At 39.8% G+C, this 21,534-nt stretch overlaps 2 protein-coding genes across 4 annotated transcripts; one reads left to right on the top strand and one right to left on the bottom strand.

Moving 5' to 3' along the window:
• The first annotated feature begins 375 nt into the window (after positions 1-375).
• On the top strand, positions 376-5,541 carry LOC104226339 (zinc finger CCCH domain-containing protein 32-like). 2 transcript variants are annotated; one of them, XM_009778311.2, is made up of 7 exons: positions 376-727; positions 857-999; positions 2,093-2,155; positions 2,307-2,426; positions 2,507-2,794; positions 2,877-3,194; positions 5,089-5,541. In XM_009778311.2, exons 1-7 carry the CDS (start codon positions 634-636, stop codon positions 5,365-5,367), a joined length of 1,305 nt encoding a protein of 434 aa, XP_009776613.1. In that variant the 5' UTR covers positions 376-633; the 3' UTR covers positions 5,368-5,541. The 2 variants fall into 2 exon arrangements, with proteins under 2 accessions (XP_009776613.1, XP_009776617.1); XM_009778315.2 differs by lacking the exon at positions 2,507-2,794 and having other exon boundaries at positions 377-727.
• A 638-nt stretch (positions 5,542-6,179) lies between these two features.
• Positions 6,180-11,021, bottom strand: LOC104226326 (BTB/POZ domain-containing protein At1g03010-like). Of its 2 annotated transcripts, none has more exons than XM_009778295.2 (4): positions 10,614-11,021; positions 8,966-9,032; positions 7,349-8,545; positions 6,180-6,899 (listed from the first exon to the last, which is right to left on the bottom strand). In XM_009778295.2, the coding sequence occupies exons 1-4, from the start codon at positions 10,703-10,705 to the stop codon at positions 6,366-6,368; spliced, it is 1,890 nt and encodes a 629-aa protein (XP_009776597.1). In that variant the 5' UTR covers positions 10,706-11,021; the 3' UTR covers positions 6,180-6,365. The 2 variants fall into 2 exon arrangements, with proteins under 2 accessions (XP_009776597.1, XP_009776604.1); XM_009778302.2 differs by lacking the exon at positions 10,614-11,021 and adding an exon at positions 9,159-9,495.
• Positions 11,022-21,534: the final 10,513 nt, after the last annotated feature.

Raw genomic sequence — 21,534 nt, forward strand, 5'->3', positions numbered from 1 at the left:
AATAAGGAACAATAACGTTTTAATATTCTATTCCAAACAAAAAGGAAGAGAAGTGGTAAATGATTGCAGAATATAATAATAAGTTTAAATCAAATAAAACTGTCAAATCAAAGATCTTATTTTTTAATAAAAAGTTTTAACTTTTATAAATTATAGCGTGAGGTCAAGTAAAAGATAATTACATATAATAAATGAAATTAATAACTTAAAAAATAATTTAATAGCATAATATATAGTATTTATATTTATTTATTTAATAGGAAAGGTGTTAGTATTATACTTGATTTGTGCAACAAACCGGACATGCACACTGTACGGACATTGAAGTGTAGAGTGAGAAAACGCAACCTTAGTGACACCAAAAGTCTGTTTCTCTAAAACTCGTATCACATACAGATGGCACTCTTTCCTTGGTGTCGTACTCCATAGTAACCCCCTCTTTCTACCCCCAATCTTATTGCATTATACTCTGTAGTAAACATTAATGTCTGTACATATATACTCTTGTGATCAACCCTTTCCTTTCACTTCCCCAGAAGTGTCTCTCTTTTCTACTCTCCCCGATCTCCCAATCCCTTGTTTCTTCCTTTTTTTGGTTTTGATACTGTGAAAATTGAAGAAGAGACACAAATAATGGAGCTGTACGGACGGTCCACGGCAAGTAACGGGTCACAATCCGATCATCAGTCAGAATGGGTTCCGGTGGAGCAGGAAACGGGTCTTGATGGTGGTTTTTTTCAATTTTAAGAATTTACGCTTGTTATACTTTTTGATTTTTTTCACATGTCTACATTGTGTGTATGTGTTTTTTTCTAGGGTTTTTGACAATGCTAATGTGGTTTTTGGAATAATGTAGAATCAATGCAGAGGTTGGGGTTATGGGGCAGGGAAATTTACCCGGAAAGGCCTGGTGTACCCGACTGCTCGTACTATATGAGAACTGGGTCATGTGGATACGGCGCCAACTGCCGCTATAACCATCCTCGTGATCGCGCCTATGTAAGTTCCTTATAGTGCTTCGGTTGGGTCTCATGTTTAGCCAATTTTCACTTGCCTAACTAATTTTTATTTTAGAAAGCCCACTCTTCTAGTTTGCAGTTTGAGGAGATTTAATATCTGCAAAAAATCCAGCATTAATTTATGTAATGCTTGATTACTACTCCCTCCACCACTTTAATTGACTTTTTGGCTTTTTTTTTATAGTCCACAATATTTGATTTTTTCAGATATCAAGAAGAATTAACTTTTTTTTTTTAAAGTTGCCCTTGAAGTAAAGAGTCTTGGAGTATCTATTATATTTCCCATGATCAAACTAAAGATATAATAAAGGTTAATATGGTCAATTTTATTGTTAATTAATGTTAAAAGGATTCCTTAATATGTGTGAAAGCAGCCAAAAAATCAATTAAATTGGGCCGGAGGTAGTACTATTTTAGTTTTTATCATAAATAAAATATGTAATGCGGGAATTTACATTTTATTTTACACGGAATAGTATGTGGAATAAGAATGCGAGTATTAGTAATACGTAGATAAAAAACACTAAAATGATATAACTGACCCTTATAATGCGAGCACACTTTTTTTTTTGTTTAAAAAGTTAAACTTATATTTTAAGTTACATTATGTATGCTAAATTGTAATATATTAAACTAAACATTCAATAAGAGATAATTCTTGCGTTACAATTCTTGCATTATTAGTCTCTGCATTACTTGTCTCTAAACCACATGACCACTAAATCCTTTACCATTTCACCACATTCTTCGGTGGTTCATGTTAAGCTAATTGTTCTCCTTTCTTGTATATCTATTTGAGCCTATGTTATCAAGGCAAATGTTAGTCGCACAGATTCTATGAGTTTTTCATTTGGAAGTCATAGTCTAGAATGAGTTCTTTCTCAATCCTGAGGCGGATCCAAGATTTTAGTTAGCATGTGTGTAGATTGCACCCGCTCTTTCTTCACGAGAATGGATGGGGGTGGAATTGGGCTACTTCCATTTGCTTAAATGTTTTTCTGAATATGTTATATTTTTATGGACGGGCAAGTGTGAATGCCTACATTTATTTGGCTGAGTGATTTTGTATTCAGGGTGGTAAGATGCAGTTGGAACGAGTTGAGTTCCCAGAAAGATTGGGAGAGCCAATGTGCCAGGTACTCTGTTTTCAGTGCTCGAGAGAGTGGTGAAGTTTGATCATGTTGTTTCTTTTAAAGCTCCAAGTGTTAAGGTTTTCTGTTTTCCTGAATGTAGTATAGCATTTAATAATTTTGATTTCATTGCTGATTGCATAATGTTCATGCGCAGTACTATTTAAGAACAGGGACCTGTAAATTTGGTGCATCCTGCAAGTTCCACCACCCCAAGAACTTGGGTGGATCCTTGAGCAATATACCACTAAATACTCACGGATATCCAGTACGCCCGGTAATTGTTTCATGGTTTTACACGCCTATGCTTGTCTTAACTTTGTGCATTAGCCATCTAATTTTCAACAACTACAACAGGGGGAAATTGAATGCTCCTATTATTTGAAAACGGGGCATTGCAAATTTGGTATTACATGTAAATACCATCACCCTCAAACTGCTGGTATATCAGTGCCAGCACCTGCACGTCCATTTTATCCGACAGTGCAGTCTCTTCCTGCTCCTCCTGAGGAATATAACAGTGCATCAACTGGTCTTAGAGTAGCAAGGCCTCCACTTTTACCCGGTTCATATGTACCTAGTGCTTATGGTCCAGTGCTGCTTCATCCAGGAGTGGTTACCATTCAGAACTGGAGCCCTTACTCAGTAATACAAAGATCTTCCCTCTATCAACCTTCTACAATGATGTAATTTCTTTTCTAATGGGTGATTAATTTGCTCGTTGCAGGGACCAGTAAGTCCTGCACTCTCTCCCGGTGCTCAACCATCTGCTGGGGTGACATCTATCTATGGGATATCGCAGCTAGCGTCTTCTACACATGCCTTTGCAGGGACTTACTCCCCATTACACTCAGCTGCTAGCCCTTCGAGCAAAACACAGAAGGAAAAGAGTTTTCCAGAGAGACCTGGTCAACCCACATGTCAATACTACATGAAAACTGGCGATTGTAAATTTGGATCATCCTGTAGATATCACCATCCACCTGACTGGATTGCATCAAAGACAAATTGTGCTATCAGCCCCTTAGGCCTTCCTTTACGTCCGGTATGATAATGTTTCTTCTTTACGCCCTTTGTTTGATTTTACAAGACAATTTAGAATCTAATCTGGGTAAATAATTAAACTTTCCCTTTGAGATTCTTGCCTATTGCATGGTAATGTGTTATTGATAGTTAATGTATGCTGGATTTTGAGGTTCCTTATTGTGAGTTTGAGATAAAGTTAATGAAACAAGAAAGAGGGGAGAGAAGTAGAGGAAGAGGTTTTTTCATATGATCGTAGTCTTGCTTAAATTTGGTGCGCACATGTTATAAAGTTCTGACTAGTGAAGTTGCATTAGCTGTCTCCTGCCTTCATTTTGGTTATTGCAGGTTCATGATTATGTCTTTATTGTTAAAATTCAAAAGAATGAATCAAGAAGGTGTTTGGATTCTTCTGTATTTATTGAATTGCTTTAACATCCTCATCCTATATATTTCTTGAGGTGTGAATTTCTTTGAAGAGGAGGTTCTCCTAGTTTAGTTCCTCTTAACTGTTTAAAAGTCCGATGCAGTTCTACAGAGATTTTTGTAACCTTAGGGGTCGTTTGGTTACAATACGGCTTATGCTGGAATTAATTATGCTGAAATTAGTTATCGTGGTATTGTTTTTTATCCACTTTTTGGTATGTTGTATTAAAAATCGCATAATTTCTAAGAAGAAGGTATAAGTTATCCTGACACTAATTACCCCACCCCCTACAAGGTATAAGTTATCCCGGTACTAATTTTAATCCCGGGATAACTTATACCAGGGTTGCTAACCAAACAAAATATTAAGGTGGTATTAAATTTTTGTACCAGCACTATATCTACTTATACCTCATACCAAATGACCCCTTAGTGAAGGGGTTGTATAACTGCATTACAATATGTCAAGAGGTAAACCTCAAGTTTGCCATGAGATTATAAAGTTTGTTCATGACCTGAGCTTATTCCTTTGTAGGATCTCATCATTTATTTAACTATGTAGTCATACAAAATGTCTCCATTTAACATGAAAATTAATGGATGCGTACAATATGCTGTTCATCAATGAGGAAATTTGTGTTGTGCTTTATTGCTTAATCGTGTCAGCAATTGGCGGCAGACGTTCTGTGAGTCCAGTTTTGTCCTAGCCTTCTAAGATATAAAAAAAAGAACAAATACTCGAGCTAATTACTGTAACCGTGGTATAGTTACATCCATGGGGTGAATCCTAAGTTTGTCAATGTTGTTCTCTATTTAGTTAAATTTAGTTGACTTCACTATGCATTTGGATTTATAGTTCACCAAACTCTTTAAGAGATGAATTTCTGCCACTGTTTGGTCATAAAGAAAATGATGAACTTAGTTTTTTTTTTTTGCTTCCCTAACAATTTTGTTGCAGGCGTCAAAGCGTATACTGAATGTATGTGTGCTATTGCTTTCTCTGATGGTTACTGCTCTCAATCAGATGCTGTTATTAAGAGCTATGGGCCTGAATACTTTGTTTATTTGAACTGTAACTTTTTTTTGTGCATGGTAGGTAATAATAATTGCTAAGCTAAGGGAGGTAATGATCTCTTTTTTCCTTTCTACTGAGCATGCTTTTCCTAGTCATTTCCGAATCACTTGGAAGTATTTCTTGAGCTGGGAGGGTAGCATACTGTTTTATCAACTGTCATCGCTATAATTAGACGCGCATGGGACTGCTCAGACTGAACTACCTTTGCAGTTGAGTTTTCATGATGTCAAAACTTTTCCCTTTTTAGGGGAGACGGAGTCAGCTGAATGCTACTGTTTCTTTATCCATGTAAAAAGAGATGGTTTATACTCTGTCTTGTTTGTCTAGAAAATGTTCTTGGTTGACTGTCTCTGAAAGTATTTTCTTGTAAATCTTCATGTTTGAGTGTTCCACTGATGTATGTTTTATAAAGCAGGGGGTGCAGCCTTGTTCATTTTATCTACTGAAAGGATTCTGCAAGTTTGGTCGCGCTTGTAAATTTGATCATCCTATGGGAACAGTACAATATAGTTCATCAGCTTCTTCTCTTCCTGATCTGCCAATTGCTCCCTACATGCTGCGATCTTCCTTTGCTTTCGCTCCCACTTTGCTGCCGGAGTTACAGGCTGGATTTGTTTCAGGGTCAAAGGTGGATGCTGCCTCTTTATCTAGACCATCTTCTTCATTGAAAGTACAATTGGTAGAGTTAACCTAATACTTTCTTGGTCTGGTCCTCTGCTCTCCAATATGCAGTTAAGTCGGGGAACTGATATTGAATTTAAAGTAAACTCGAAGCACTATGTATTATTCTTCCCTTGCATTTTTGTCTGTATACTGTCAGTAGAGAGCTTAATGTTGCTCAAAGTGAGGAATTGAAGTGTGTTCTTCATCTCCGTTTCTCAATGTTTGGTATCAGTTCCCATTCGTTGAGATTGAAGGGGAAATCGATCTTATGAAGTAATAAGCCATATATGCAGTTCCTTTCTTTGAAATCGACTTAGAAATGGGCAGCATAAATGTTGCAGACAAGGGCTAGTCAATCTAATTGCTGCATAGAACATAATTGAGCAAACAAAATGGAAACACGGGTGCTTGTTTTAGCCCAAGTTAACAGAAGAAAAAAAGAAATACTTTTTGTGAAAGCAATGTTACACTATTGTCTGTTGAATCATATCAACGAGGAAGTGTCCAACGCCAGAGGAGAATAAGCGATAACATGATTAGCTAATATTATTCAAGTTTTTCTGATCGACGAGCATTGATGGGATGAGTAATGGGGTTTGGATTATTAGTTTCGTCGTAGGAGCCAAATGCAAGCAGCTGTATCATGCATAGCCTAGAGATGAATTCATCAAGAGTCACCAGGGCTGAAAATTTCACAAAAGTTCCTACACAGAGAGCCTAGGTGTGTTCGTTATGGCACAGGTGATACTGAGTAGCCATGCACACTAACAAGTTGCATGCAATATCAAATGAGTACAAGAAATATTGGGAAAGAGCAATTGTAAAATTTTCTCGATGATCGTGTAGTGCAAACTACATGAAGCTAAAAAAACTCACACTTGTTTATATACCTTTATAGTAAAAGTTTGAGTGAGTCTCTTCTTTCAAGGATACGATCAAAACGCAAAGCAATAACTTCACTCTCAACACATCCAAATTCAGCAATGTGAAACACTGTATACTCTTTCTTATTCACATTAGAGTAGAGCATCAAGAAACCGAATGGCGCCTTCTCTTCTGAAAAAGTAACCGGCTTTCTGAGTTAGCTTTCCCTCCTATTGGTTTTAAATCTTTTATTCGGAATAGTGCATTCAGCTTGCTTAATTTCTTTGTGAATGACTTGAATAACTTATTGGCAGGATGTGACTTTACTAGCTCCTGTTTCATGGAAACATGATCTTTCTCTAAATCTGTAAGCCTCATTCTCATTCTTGCAACCTCGAGCTTCAGTTCTCTATTTTCTCTCCTGACTGATGCGTAGTTATCTCTCGGAGAGATGCATCCGCTTCCTGCTCCGCTGCCTGAACGCTGGGGGAACTGATTATTCATTCCAAAGAATTGGTTATGTCCCCCGTTCATCGCATTTCTCAGCCTGATTTGTTCGAAGTATAGCACTTGGACCGCCATTTGCACAGGCAACCGTTCATTTTGTGCTGCATGACTGCAAGCTTCTTGTGATAGTTTCTGGCAATCAATAGTTTTACAGAGACGATAGCGTTCCGAGTCCTTAATGTTGGGATGAACCTGCCGTGAGAATGTCATGCATTGTATTAAAACACATTTGGCCGGTCAGCCAAAAATAATTACATCCGCTAGCTAAATATAAAAAGGGCAGTTAAGCTCCCGCTACGCGCAAGGTCTGGAAAAGGACCGGACCACAAGGGTCTAATGTACACAGCCTTGCCCTGCATTTCTGCAAGAGGTTGCTTCCACGGCTCGAACCCGTGATCTCCTGGTCACATGGCAGCAACTTTATGACTAACCAAATATACGAAAAGTATATACTAATTATGTATAAAACATGTATATTACATGTTAATATATAAAAAATATATATTTTGTCGGCTATTATTTATACGAAAAGTATAAAAAATAGTATATGTGTAGTTTCCATTGTTAGACTACTCATATGAGAAATACTAATTGTTTTGAACAGGTGAGTGAGATAATGTGGATGAGGTTAAGCAGCTTACCTTGAGGAAAATATCTACAGCTCGATATAATCCATCATAAACTAGACGCGCGTGGTCTGGAAGTAACTCAGCCAGTGCTATATACTTCGATGGCGTGAGGTTAGAATCGAGTGCAACTTCTGCTAGATAATTGTCCAATAACTTTGACACCTTAACAATTGAGCTATGTTTGGGAGATCCAGGACTATCAAAGTCGTAAACCATTTCGCTTTCATCTCTTAGTGTGTTGTCCTCTTCATCATCCTCATCCAAATTCAAGAAAAAGGAAAAGATCCTCAAAATAGAATCTATGTCGTAGAGAGGGCTGTGGTTGTTCCCATGTGGATTTGCAGGTATGAGAATATCTTCTAGAATTGCCTGATCTAGCTGCAGACCAATGCGCCTCTCTAGATCAGATCTGCAAGAAGTGGATGCTGATGCTGCTATTGCAGATTTTAACAAACTTGAAAGAAAAGCCATTGGGACTGTACTTTTCCTGGATTGTGTTGGTAGTAAGCTAGCTATTGTTTCGACGATAACCCTTTGCCTTTTCTGCAAATCCAAATCCAAGAAACTTCCTTTAACCAACTGAGGATCCTTGATGAAAAGTCCCTGAAGTGAATTTTTGGCATAATTTATCAAAATTCTGCTGATAATGTCTTGTTTAAGACCTTTTGACTTCACTACAGATACAACTCTCTGGAAAAAATCTAGATTTAGCACAGTCAATGATTTTCCCCACCAGTCTATTGGTGTCTCAGAATCAAGGCTTTGAACAGGTTTGGGTGGGAAGTTATGCTCCAGCTTTGACAAACCAGATGTTAGTTGCTCTTTACAAGCATTGTTTGCAATTGCATTGATTAATCGACTAACGAGATTGACTTCTTCAGATACCGGTAGTAGTGTTTCACAGCGATGAAGAACAGATATCGAGTTGGATATGTTTGTGAATACTGTATCTTTAAGGAATACTTCAGTACGAATTTCCAGGTTTTTCTCGGAGATGTCTTCGTTCATTTCCATGAACTTGGATGCACATCTTAGCATCGCCACGTTTGATATGGTAATCTCAACGTTCACGCCATAACAGAACTTAGCAGCAAGTTCAAATGCATCAGATCCGCCAGGAAGACCGGTAAGATTGAGTCTTGAAATCTTTGTATCCTTTGCCTCTAGCAGCAGCTTTCTAATTCTTCCGCTTCGGGAAACTAGAGGAAACTGCAAACAGTGTGATATTAGCAATCACATTAGAAATGTTTCCAAGGTATTCTTCCTTCATTTTTCTTAATTTTAACAGGAAGCACATAACTTAGTCTAAGATCCACTACATTGAAACAACTTCAGCTGTTGTTTCTGACCTTCAGACTGATGCTTAAGTTCTGTTTTTACATCTGCCTTTTTACTTTTCTTTTCCCTCCCTATTTTGACACCATGAAATAAATTCCGATGTGGACACGACTGTCCTAATATCAGTTGCCTACTTATAACAGCTAACTTATAAATCATTTTCAAGCTACATTAGACAGCCATTTCTTTGCAAAATTTATGCTTTTGATAGACTTGAGCATTCCAATTTTGAAAAGATTGGTAGATCAAAATACACGAGAAGACGAATGATCTAATACTTCATATTTGTACCTTGTGAAGAGCAAAACTGGCAGCTCCTACTTCTATTGTAAGATCACTAGAAACATCAGATATTGGCCTGCAATAGAATATATGGTCAATGATTAAAAGCCGGAAACAGGAAATGTGTCGAGAAAAAAACATATACTAATAAACTTCTCTGTTTATATTTTTAGCCTAAGTTTCAATACATGGTGCAACTTACATCTCAACACTGTAATGCTGGATATTGGAACCTTAAAGCTATCCAAATTCAAGCGGATGAAACCTTAACGGTTCGGGGAGCATATGTTATCGTGCTCTAGCGCTTGTACATACGGCCACAATTTACGACCAAAAGTATCATAGGACACTATGAGTGGAAAAGCTCAAAACAAATATCTTGAATGGATACAAAGATTATTCAATGTGTTTAGATCCAACATAGCAAGTGGTAGTCATATTCTGGTTTCTTTGAAATTTATTCCTGGTTGTGATTTATCTTGTGGTCTGTAGTAATCTAACAGATAATTGCAGGACTCATCTGTACTTGGTAGAGGGCCCTCATTAGATACATATGTTGAAAACTAGGGAAATAATATACTACCTCCGTTTCAATTTATGTGAACCTATTTCCTTTTTGGTCCGTGCCAAAAAGAATGACACCTTTACTTATTTGGAAACAATTTACCTTTATGCAATGATTTATAGCCACACAAAATATATGTGCCTCATTTTACACCACAGTTTAAAAGTTCTCTCTTTTCTTAAATTTCGTGCCCACTCAAATGGGTTCACATAAATTGAAACGGAGGGAGTAGCTGTCTACACCGTTCACACCACATGTTGAAACAAGAAACTTGAACACATTGGAATCAGGGCCACTATCATTTGTTGTAGGTGGTAAAAAGTCAAATATTTGATTTGTCATTTTCAATGATTGCAGCCCTAGAAACTGCTCATGTATACTCATACTCTGCTGTTTTCTTTTATTTACTTTAGGATCTGATAATAACTTTAGATTCTTAGATTTTAAGATAAGTTCCATCACAATCAATTTCTAAAGCTATAAGTATATTGCCATTTCCACTTAGTCAGCACCTGAACATGGTTTGTCATAAATGTTGGAAACTAAATTCTGTCCAATCACCTAACTCATAAATTCAGATACTTTGGTGGTTGAAGAGTTTAGTTTTTTCCTTGCATTAATTCTTCTATGATCCATTTAGTTGTTACCAGTAAACTTCTTCCTCTAAGTGGAACTTTTAGTGATAAATTGCAGAAACTCCCTTTTTATAATCTCATAGTATTAGTATCTGGGGGGGGGGGGGGGGAACCAAGTTAGCTAATTTTACTATGCCAAAAGAAAAGATGTATCCTTTGTCTAGGACTGAGCCTTTTATTAGAACTCAGCATAATTGACAATCACAAGTACCCAACTAACAAGAATTCATGCTATCATCTAGCTATACCAATATGGACTTTTCCACGTCTTAAGTGTTGTAGGAAATATTAATTGTAGAAATTGATACATCATCAAAATGGTCTGTGGAATATCCTTACAGTACTATCCATGTAAATTCTTTTAAGAAAATATGACACAAATGAAAAGCTGGGCATAAAATATTAGTAATGTGAAAGTAGCAGTTGTTTGGTGAGATAGAAGAGAGAGTAAATATACCATTCAGTAATATGTCTGGCACTGGAACTTGGACGAAAAGACCTTTTCCCAGATATGCTTGGCTTCAGTTCAGAAACAGTGACAACTCCCATCTTCTCTCAGCAGAATCTCAACTTCCCCAAAACCATTAACCACTCCCTAATAACAAACCACTATATATGCTTTTAACAGATATTCTTTTTAAGGACCCATAATTAGAGCTAATTAATACTCATAAATTAACCTCAACTTTATTTGCTGGCATGTTCTCGCTGTGTGTGAAGGGAGAGTAGCTAGAAAGGCAGTAAGCTGGAGTAAGAAAAGATCCACAAGAAACCATGCAGGAGGGTTAGAGTTAAAAACGTGAAATTGAAGTTATATACAATCATTTTATAGTACTATCACTTTTAACTTATTACCACAGGCGGATGGCACATATAATCAACGAAATTCAATCATTTCCACGTGTGAAAAGTCACTTTAATATTTTAAAAATTATATTAAATTTTGATCTCATATTTCAAAAGTGTAATGCTTTTCATTAGTGTGAAACTAAAGATTAAATGCATCAAATTAAAATTCTACATTTGCTTCTGAGTGTGAGAAATACTTTATTTCTCATGTTATGATATTAGGCTTGTTATGAAAAATTACTTGTTGTTGTAGGTTTTCTTTTTAATTTTTTTTCATAAGGAGGGGGACAAGGAAAAGAGGAAAGGAATGTTGTGGTCTATTGATGAAGTTTGAACTCTCCACCTTAACTGCGGAAGACATGAAGATCCTCAAGTGAGTTAGCTCTCAAATCTTATTACCATAGTCTTGTAGATTAATTTAATTTGATTGTGTAAAAATTTATATAATTTTTGTACAGAGCATAAAATTCTAAAGAAAAAAGAATAAAAGGGTTGAAATACTGACAATTTAGGGAGTGATTTTAATTTTCTTGTCTGGTAAAAAGTCAAGGATATGTTGCTACACTTGGTGCTACTTTTCGGTGAAAGGTGGGAAGAGTGACTTTTTTTAATTTTCACTATGTTTTGTTTTCTTAGAGATGGCTGGATTCCCGAATGTTTGCAATGCTTTTAGGGTTTGTAATCATGCCTAGTGAAAGCTACATCCCTTAAAAGATTAATCTTTTTAAAGACCAACTTAATTAATCATGTCTAAAGCTGATTAAAGTAGGGGAAAAAGCAAGATTAGTTGGCTTTCATTGTGCTTTTTATGGGCAGAACTACAGTCTATAGGGTAATTATAATATGCTGCATTTTACAAAAGAAACACCTAGTGATAACTGATAAGAAAGGGAAATCATAGAGGAAGAGACATGAAGACACCCATATGGCTACTATGGGAAAAAAATAATCGGAAATAGCTTAATTTATAATCGATAGCTAAAAAATAGTCACAGTTTCAAACAAAATCGAAATTTAGCCATTTTTTTATGTAAACATAAAATCTGAATAAAAACACTCTTAAAAATTCGGAAAAATTCCAGCATAATATGCTGGAGTTCGAAATTTTTCCATATGTGTGATGACCCAAAATGTCATCTCTTGTTTTAAAAGTCAAATCTGTGTTTCGAGGCTATAAAAACTTTCTTTTGTCTCACCTCGATTTGCGCGCACAGTCCGGGCGTATATCCGGAAAGCTCTTATGTGAAAATTTGAGGAAAATGCTAATTTTGCCTTTAAAATTGAATTTAAGTTAACTTCGGTCAATATTTTAGGTAAACGGACCCGAACCTGTGATTCGACAGTCTCGGAGGGTCCGTAGGAAAATATGGGACTTAGGCGTATGCTCGGAATTGAATTCCGAGGTCCTTAGCCCGAGAAATGAATTTTTGAAAGAAATTATTTAACTGAAAATATAAGAGTTTTTGGAAATTTAAAGATGTTTGAATTTGATGGTATCGGGCCCGTATTTTGGTTCCGAAGCCCGATACAAGTTTATTATGGTATTTAAGTTGTGCCTGTAAAATTTGGTAATAAACGAAATTCATATGACGTGAATCGGACTCTCGATTGTGAAATGGAAACTTTAAAAGTTCTTGAGATTTTTCTTTGATTTTGATGCTAAACTTGTAGTTCTAGGTGTTACTTTGGCGATTTAATCGCACGAGTAAGTACGTATGATATTTTTATACTTGTGTGCATGATTGGTTTGGAGCCCCAAGGGCTCAGGTGAGTTTCGGATAGGTTTCGGGGTGTTTTTGCTGCTTCTGGTGTGCAGGCATTTTATGCTTCGGGTCGCGAAGCCACTCCCGCGACCGCGAAGTGTACTTAGGGCTGAAGCTGGGTTTTGTTCATCGCGAACGCGTAGCCATGATCGCGAATGCGAAGCATTGGGGGGCTGCTTATCGCGAACGTGACCGGTGTCACGAGAATGCGTAGTGTAAAATGGAGGTGGGCTGGGAATCAGTCATTTCTTCTACGCGAACACGTACAATGGTCTGCGAACGTGAAGGCCAGGGGGCATACCCTTCGCGAACGCGTGGAGGAACTCGCGTAAGCCTGAGCAAGGTAGCTCTTCGCGAACGCGAAAAAGGCCTGCCCAGACTTTTTAAAACAGAATCAAAATGGGAATAAGCCATAATTTCATATCTCCTTCCATAGAATCCGACCTAGGGCGATTTTTGAAGAGAAATTTCAACACCCAGTCATAGGTATGTGTTCTTTAACTCATTTCTTTCATTTTCCATCAACACTCATTAGATTTCTAGGCCTAAATCTTGTTCTTTAAGGGTAGAAAATTAAGGATTTTAATAGAATTGGGATTTTACAAATTTGGGGGATTTAGACCTCGATTTGGGATCGAATTTCGAAACTAATTGCATATTTGGGCTCGTGTGTGAATGGGTGAACGAGTTTTGGTTCGAACCTCGAGTTCTGACCAAGCGAGCGGGGTCGGGTTTTGACTTTTTGGAAGAATGTTGGGAAATCTGTAATTCTTCATTTGAATTGATTTCTTTGGCTTCAATTAATATTAATAAGTTAATATTGGCTAGATACAAGTGAATTGGAAGTGGAATCTAAAGGGAAAGCGGTATTTGAGGCTTGAGTTTGGCCGTGGAATCCGAGGTAAGTATTTGGTCTAACATTAGCTTGAGGGAATAGGCGTTGTGTCTTATTTGCTATGTGTTAGTTTCGAGTACGACGTATAGGTGAGGTGACGAGTATTTATAAGTTAGTGTCAAGCATGCCCGTGAGTCTTATGTTAAGATTGTTGTGATTTTATTATATGTTGTTCAAGCTTAAATGGATGATTAGCACTGTGGAACAACATTAGCTTGAGATAATTCTTGGTAATTGACCATTTTCGAGTATTGGCTCAAATTGAGGTTTATTTTGTGAAGTAACTGTTGAAACTAAATTGGTTATAGATGATTCCCTTGTCGGGATGATTTGTTTCTATTATTGACTTCCTTGCTGGGACAGTATTATTTCTATTATTGTTTATATTGTTGATTCACTTGCCGGGATGTTATCATTTCATTTGTTTGGTTGAGAAAAAGTGTAAAGCATGAAGGGTGATGATGTGCATGAGATTGTGAGTAAGTGTTAATGCACGAAGGGTGGTGCCATGCCGATATTGTGAGTGTTAATGCACGAAGGGTGATGTCGTGCCATATTAATGAAATTAAAAGCACGAAGGGTGATGTCGTGCCATGATTATGAGAGAGTAAAAGTACGAAGGGTGATGTCGTGCCGTTTCTGTTGATTCTATGGTGAGGACAAGAGTAAAAGCACGAAGGGTGATGTCATGCACTTATTACTGTGTTATTATTTCCGTTGCTTCAAGTTTGATATTTACTTTGTCGCTTTACGTTATTATTGTCATAACCTGATATCCCTCTCAGCATGTTTCCCCTTTCCCCTTTCCCCTTCTTGTTCTATTTAATTATTGTTATTATTGCCTCTCGTATATGATTAAATTGCACAGGTTCATATGGTTGTTGCGTCCTAGCCTCGTCAATACTTCGCCGAGGTTAAGCTCGACACTTACCAGTACATGGGGTCGGTTATACTAATACTACACTCTGCACTCTTTTGTGCAGATCTCGGTACTGGACCCTACGGACCGTAGTTCGAGGTTGCTGCCTTCAGTCCAGTGGAGACCCGAGGTAGTCCTGCAGGCATCTGTAGGCCTTTGCATCCCCTTCTATCATATTTCCTCCTGTTTTATCTATTTATGAGATAGGTTTGTATTTTCTTGTTCAGACCACTCTTTGTAGTATTCGTAGACAGTCTGTGATATTGTGACACCAGTTCTGGGTGGAGTTGTATTATGGATTTCATAGTAGTATTCAGTTAAATTGTTAAATTCCGTTCTTCCCGCATTTTATTCTATTGTTTATGTTATGTTAACTTGTAAATTGTTAAAAGATAAAGTAAAAAGGTAAAATAATCAGTAATGTTGGCTCAGCGGATTCAATATTAGGCGCCATCATGATCCCGACGGTGGGAAATCTGGGTAGTGACAAGTTGGTATTAGAGCTCTAGGTTACTTAGGTCTCACAATTCACGGACAAGATTAGTAGAGTCTGAGAGATCGGTACGAAGACGTTTGCGTTTATCCCCCAGAGGCTACAGAGTTAGAAACAGTTTCACTTCTATTCTTTTCTGTCATGCGGTTTGATTTCTCAATGCTAATTGAACTTCTACTATGTTTTTTCACAGATGGCGGGAACACGTGCTTCTTCATCTGCTAATCAGCAACCCGAGCCCCCAATGGCAGCTCCTACGAGGGGTAGAGGACGAGGACGAGGCCGTGCTAGAGGCCGAGGCAGGGGCAGGGGCAGGGGTAGGGCTCAGCCCAGAGCAGCAACACCAGCGACGGAGCCTCAGGTAAAGTTTGAGGAGAAGGCTCTAGGCCAGAACGTTCTAGTAGGGCCAACTCAGGTCCTAGAGGGGTTCATCGCTACCCCGGTACTCCAGGATGCTCTGGTCCATCTAATGGGCCTTATGGAGAGTGTCGCCCAGGCAGGCTTACTTCCTGTAGCACCAGTCATCTCTTAGGCTGGGGGAGGAGCACAGACACCCGCTACTCGCACTTCAGAGCAGATGGCTCCCCAGTTTTAGACTCTAGCTGCTCACCCAATTGGGATAGTTTAGCCGGGTGTTGTAGCTCAGACCGGTGATGGAGAAGCTATGCTGTTGATGTTTTATGGAGGTTGGATAGGTCCACCAAGCTCTTCACCGCTACCTATGGTGGTACATCTTCAGAGGATCCCCAGGACTATTTGGATAGCTGTCACGAGGTTCTACGGAACATGGGGATAGTGGAGACCAATGGGGTCAATTTTGCTGCTTTTTGTCTATCAAGTTCCGCCAAGACTGGTTGGAGAGATTATTGTTTCGCTAGACCAGCTGGGTCACCGGCTTTGACTTGGGACCAGTTCTCTCAGCTATTTCTGTAGAAGTTTCTTCCTCTTACTCAGAGGGAGGACTATCAGATGTAGTTTGAGTGTCTCCAGCAGGGTTCTATGACCATCACTCAGTACAAGACCAAATTTATTTCCTTATCCCGTCATGCTCTTATTATACTTCCCATCGAGAGAGAGAGAGAGAGGGTGGGGAGGTTTATTGAGGGACTAGCTTAGCCTATCAGATTGCAGATGGCTAAGGAGACAGGGAGTGAGATTTCTTTTCAGGATGTAGCCAATGTGGCCAGACGAGTTAAGATGATTCTATTATAGGGGAGTGGTCAGGGTCTAACAAGAGGCCCCGTCATTCTGGCAGGTTCAGTAGTGCCTCATATAGAGGTAGGGATCCTTTTGGTAGGGGCCATCCTCCCAGGCCGTTTCATTCAGCACTTCAGGCTTCTCATGGTGCTCCAGGTGGTCGTGGTTCTCATATGCAGTATTCAGATCAGCTACCCTATAGTGCATCACCAGCTTCTATCAATGCACCTCCGCTCTAGAGTTTTCAGGGTGGTTACTCAGGCCGTCAGGGTCAGTTCAGGGTCAGCAGTCCCAACAGCCGATGACTTGTTATACTTGTGGCAATCCGAGGCACATTGCTAGGTTTTGCCCTCGAGCTTCAAGTAGTTCTCAACACCAAGGTTCTTGTGCTATGGTTCCAGTATCGGGTGTTCCACTGCCCGCTCAGCCACCTAGAGGTGGGGGTCGAGGTGTTAGAGGTGGAGTTCAGGCCGTTAGAGGTGGAGGTCAAGCAGCTAGATGTGGAGGCCAGCCAGTAGGAGGTCGTCCTCGGGATGTAGTTCAGAGTGGTGGGGCCCAACCCCGATGTTATGCTATTCCAGCCAGACTTGAGGCTGAGGCCTCCGATATAGTTATCACAGGTACAATTTCAGCTTGTAGTAGGGATGCTTTAGTTATATTTGATCCAGGGTCCACCTATTCATATGTATCATCTTATTTTGCCCCTTATCTGGTTGTGCCCCATGATTCTTTGAGTGCTCCTGTATATGTGTCTACACAGGTGGGTGATTTTATTGTGGTAGATCGAGTCTATCGTTCGTATGTGGTTATTATTGGGGGTCTTGAGACTAGCGTAAATCTCCTACTTCTCGATATGGTGGATTTCGATGATATTTTGGGATGGATTGGTTATCCCCTTATCATGCTATATTGGACTGTCATGCCAAGACCGTAACCTTAGCATTGCCGGGGTTGCCTCGTTTGGAGTGGAAAGGGACTCCTGGTCATTCTACCAGCAGGGTTGTCTTATATATGAAGGCTCGGCGTATGGTTGATAAGGGATTTTTGGCCTATTTGACGTATGTTCGTGATTCTAGTATGAGGTCCCTTCTATGGATTCTGTACCCGTTTCCGTGAGTTTCCAGAGGTATTTCCTGCAGACCTGTCGGTTATGCCACCCGATAGGGATATTGATTTTTGCATTGATTTTGCTCTAGGCACTCAGCACATTTCTATTTTGCCATATCATATGGCCCCGCCAGAGTTGAAAGAATTGAAAGAACAGTTGCAGGACTTGTTTGATAAAGGCTTTATTAGACCTAGTGTCTCGCCTTGGGGTGCGCCGGTATTGTTTGTTAAGAAGAAGGATGGATCGATGAGGATGTGCATAGATTATCGGCAGTTGAACAAAGTCACCATCAAGAACAAGTATCCATTGTCGGGGATTGATGATTTGTTTGATCGGCTTCAGGGTGCCAAGGTATTTTCGAAGATTGATTTGAGGTCTGGCTACCATCGGTTGAGGATTAGGGCATTCGATGTCCCTAAGACAGCTTTGACTATGGCGCCGATGTTGGTATTGCCCACAGGTTCAGGGCCATATACACTATATTGTGATGCATCTCGTATTGGACTTGGTGCGGTGTTGATGTAGAATGGTAAGGTTATTGCATATGTTTCGCGACAGTTGAAGATTCACAAGAAGAATTATCCAGTTCATGATTTGGAGCTAGCAACCATTGTTCACGCGCTGAAGATTTGGAGGCATTAGTTATATTGGCGTGTCATGTGAGGTTTTCACATATCACAAGAGTTTGTAGTATTTGTTCAAGCAAAAGGATCTAAATTTGAGGCAGAGGAGGTTGTTGGAGCTATTGAAAGACTATGATATCACCATCTTGTATCGTCCGGGAAAGGCCAATATAGTGGCCGATACTTCGAGTAGAAAGTCAGCAGTATGGGCAGTCTTGCGTATATTTCGGTCGGTGAGAGACCGCTTGCTTTGGATGTTCAGGCTTTAGCTAATCAGTTCGTGAGGTTAGATATTTCTGAGCCCAGCATGTGATAGCTTGTACAGTCGCTCGTTCTTCATTATTTGAGCATATCAGAGATCGACAATATGATGATCCTCATTTGCTTGTCGTTAGAGACACAATGCGACACAGAGGTGCCAAGCAGGTTACAATTGGAGATGATGGAGTTTTGAGGATGCATGGTCGTATTTGTGTGCCTAATGTGGATGGACTTTATGAGTTGATTCTAGAGGAGGCCTATAGCTCCCGGTACTATATTCATCCGGGTGCCGCTAAGATGTATCAGGACTTGAGGCAGCATTATGGGCAGAGAAGGATGAAGAAGGATATTGTGGCATATGTAGCTCTGTGTTTGAATTGCCAGCAGGTAAAGTACGAGCATCAGAGACCTGGTGGTTTGCTTCAGAAGATTGAGATTCCTAAGTGGAAGTGGGAGCGTATCACTATAGACTTCGTTGTTGGACTACCACGGACTCAGAGGAAGTTCGACACAGTATGGGTTATTGTGGATAGGCTGACCAAGTCAGCGCATTTCATTCCAGTGGCAGTTTCTTATTCTTCTTAGCGGTTGGCAGAGATTTATATCTGGGAGATCGTTCGCCTTTATGGTGTGCCCATGTCTATCATTTCTGACCAAGGTACACAGTTTACCTCGCATTTATGGAGGGTAGTAGAGTGTGAGTTGGGTACGCGGGTCGGGTTGAGCATAACGTTTCATCCTCAGATGGACGGGCAATCCGAGCATACTATTCAGATTTTGGAGGATATGCTCCGAGCATGTGTTATTGACTTTGGAGGTTCTTCGGATCAGTTCTTACTATTAGCAGAGTTTGCCTACAACAACAGTTACCAGTCGAGTATCTAGATGGCTCCATATGAAGCATTATATGGTAGGCAGTGTCAGTCGCCGGTTGGGTGGTGTGAGCCTGGAGAGGCTCAGTTGTTGGGTACAGATTTAGTTCAGGATGCCTTAGAGAAGGTTAGGATCATTCAAGATAGGCTTCGTACATCTCAGTCTAGGCAGAAGAGTTTTGTCGGCCGTAAGGTTTATGATGTGGCATTCATGGTCGAAGAGCGAGTGTTGCTTTGGGTATCGCCCATGAAGGGCATGACGAGATTTGGGAAGAAGTGCAAGCTAAGCCCTAGGTTCATCGGGCCTTTTGAGATCCTTGATAGAGTGGGAGAGGTGGTTTACAGACTTGTGTTGCCGCCGAGTTTATCATCTATGCATCCAGTGTTTCATGTGTCCATTCTTCAGAAGTATCACAACGATCCATCCCACGTGTTAGACTTCAGCACTGTCCAGTTGGACAAGGACTTGACCTATGAGGAGCAGCCGATAGCTATTCTAGACCGGCATGTTCGTCAGTTGAGATCGAAGAGTTATCCTTCAGTTCGTGTTCAGTGGAGAGGTCAACCTGTCAAGGCAGCTACCTGGGAGTCCGAGTCCGATATGCGAAGCCGATATCCCCATCTTTTCCCCGACTCAGGTACTTTTCTATGTCCGTTCGAGGATGAACGATTTTTTTAGAGGTGCAAAATGTGATGACCCAAAAGGTCATCTCTTGTTTTAAAAGTCAAATCTATGTTCCGAGGCCTTAAAAACCTCCTTTTGTCTTACCTCGATTTATGTGTGCAGTCCGGGCGTATATCCAGAAAGCCCTTATGTGAAAATTTGAGGAAAATGCTAATTTTGCCTTAAAATTAAATTTAAGTTGACTTCGGTCAACATTTTGGGTAAACGGATCTGGACCCATAATTCAACGGCCCCGGAGGTTCCGTAGGAAAATATGGGACTTGGGCGCATGCCCGGAATTGAATTCCGAGGTCTCTAGCCCGAGAAATGAATTTTTGAAAGAAATTGTTTAACTAAAAATATATGAGTCTTTGGAAATTTAAAGATGTTTGAATTTGATGGTATCAGACCTGCGTTTTAGTTCCGTAGCCTAGTACAGGTTTAATATGGTATTTAAGTTGTGCCTGTAAAATTTGGTAAGAAACGGAATTCATATGACGTAAATCGCACCCTCGGTTGTGAAATGGAAACTTTAAAAGTTCTTGAGATTTTTCTTTGATTTTGATGCTAAACTTGAAGTTCTAGGTGTTATTGTGACAATTTGATTGCACTAGTAAGTCCGTATGATATTTTTAGACTTGTGTGCATGTTTGGTTTGGAGCCCCGAGGGCTCGAGTGAGTTTCGGATAGGTTCCGGGATGTGTTGGACTTAAGAACTTCTATTGTTTTGCTGCTTCTGTTGTGCAGGCATTTTATGCTTCGCGGTCGCGAAGCCACTCTCCCGATCGTGAAGTGTACTTAGGGCTGAGGCTAGGTTTTGTTCATCGAGAACGCGTAGCCATGGTCGCGAACGCGAATCATTGGGGGCTGCTCATCGCGAACGCGACCGGTGTCACGCGAACGCGTAGTGTAAAATGGAGGTGGGCGGGGAATCAGTCATTTCTTCTATGAGAACGCGTACAATGGTCCGCGAATGCAAAGGCCGGGGGCATACCCTTCGCAAACGCGTGGAGGAACTCGCGATCGCGTAATACTGAGCAAGGCAGCTCTTCGCAAATGTGCCAGGCCCTTCGCGAACACGAAGAAGGTCTGCCCAGTCTTTTTAAAATAGAATTAAAATGGGAATAGGCAATAATTTCATATCTCCTTCCATAGAATCCGACCTAGGGTGATTTTTGAAGAGAAATTTCAACACCCAATCATAGGTATGTGTTCTTGAACTCATTTATTTCATTTTCCATCAACACCCATTAGATTTCTATGACTAAATCTTGTTCATTAAGGGTAGAAATTAGGGATTTTACAAATTTGGTGGATTTAGACCTCGATTTAGGGTCGGATTCCGAAACTAATTGCATATTTGGGCTCGTGGTTGAACGGATTTTGGTTCGAACCTAGAGTTTTGACCAAGCGGTCCTGGGGTCGGGTTTTGACTTTTTGGAAGAATGTTGGGAAATCTGTAATTCTTCATTTGAATTGGTTTCTTTGACTTCAATTATTGTTAATAAGTTAATATTGGATAGATACAAGTGAATTCGAAGTGGAATCTAAAGGGAAAGCGGTATTTGAGGCTTGAGTTTGGCCGTGGAATCCGAGGTAAGTGTTTGGTCTAACCTTAGCTTGAGGGAATAGGCGTTGTGTCTTATTTTCTATGTGTTAGTGTCGAGTACGACGTATAAGTGAGGTGACGAGTATCTATACGTTGGTGTCAAGCATGCCCGCGAGTCTTATGTT

Source organism: Nicotiana sylvestris, chromosome 9, assembly GCF_000393655.2.
Source record: "Nicotiana sylvestris chromosome 9, ASM39365v2, whole genome shotgun sequence".
In the NCBI taxonomy this organism is placed as follows: Eukaryota; Viridiplantae; Streptophyta; class Magnoliopsida; order Solanales; family Solanaceae; genus Nicotiana; species Nicotiana sylvestris.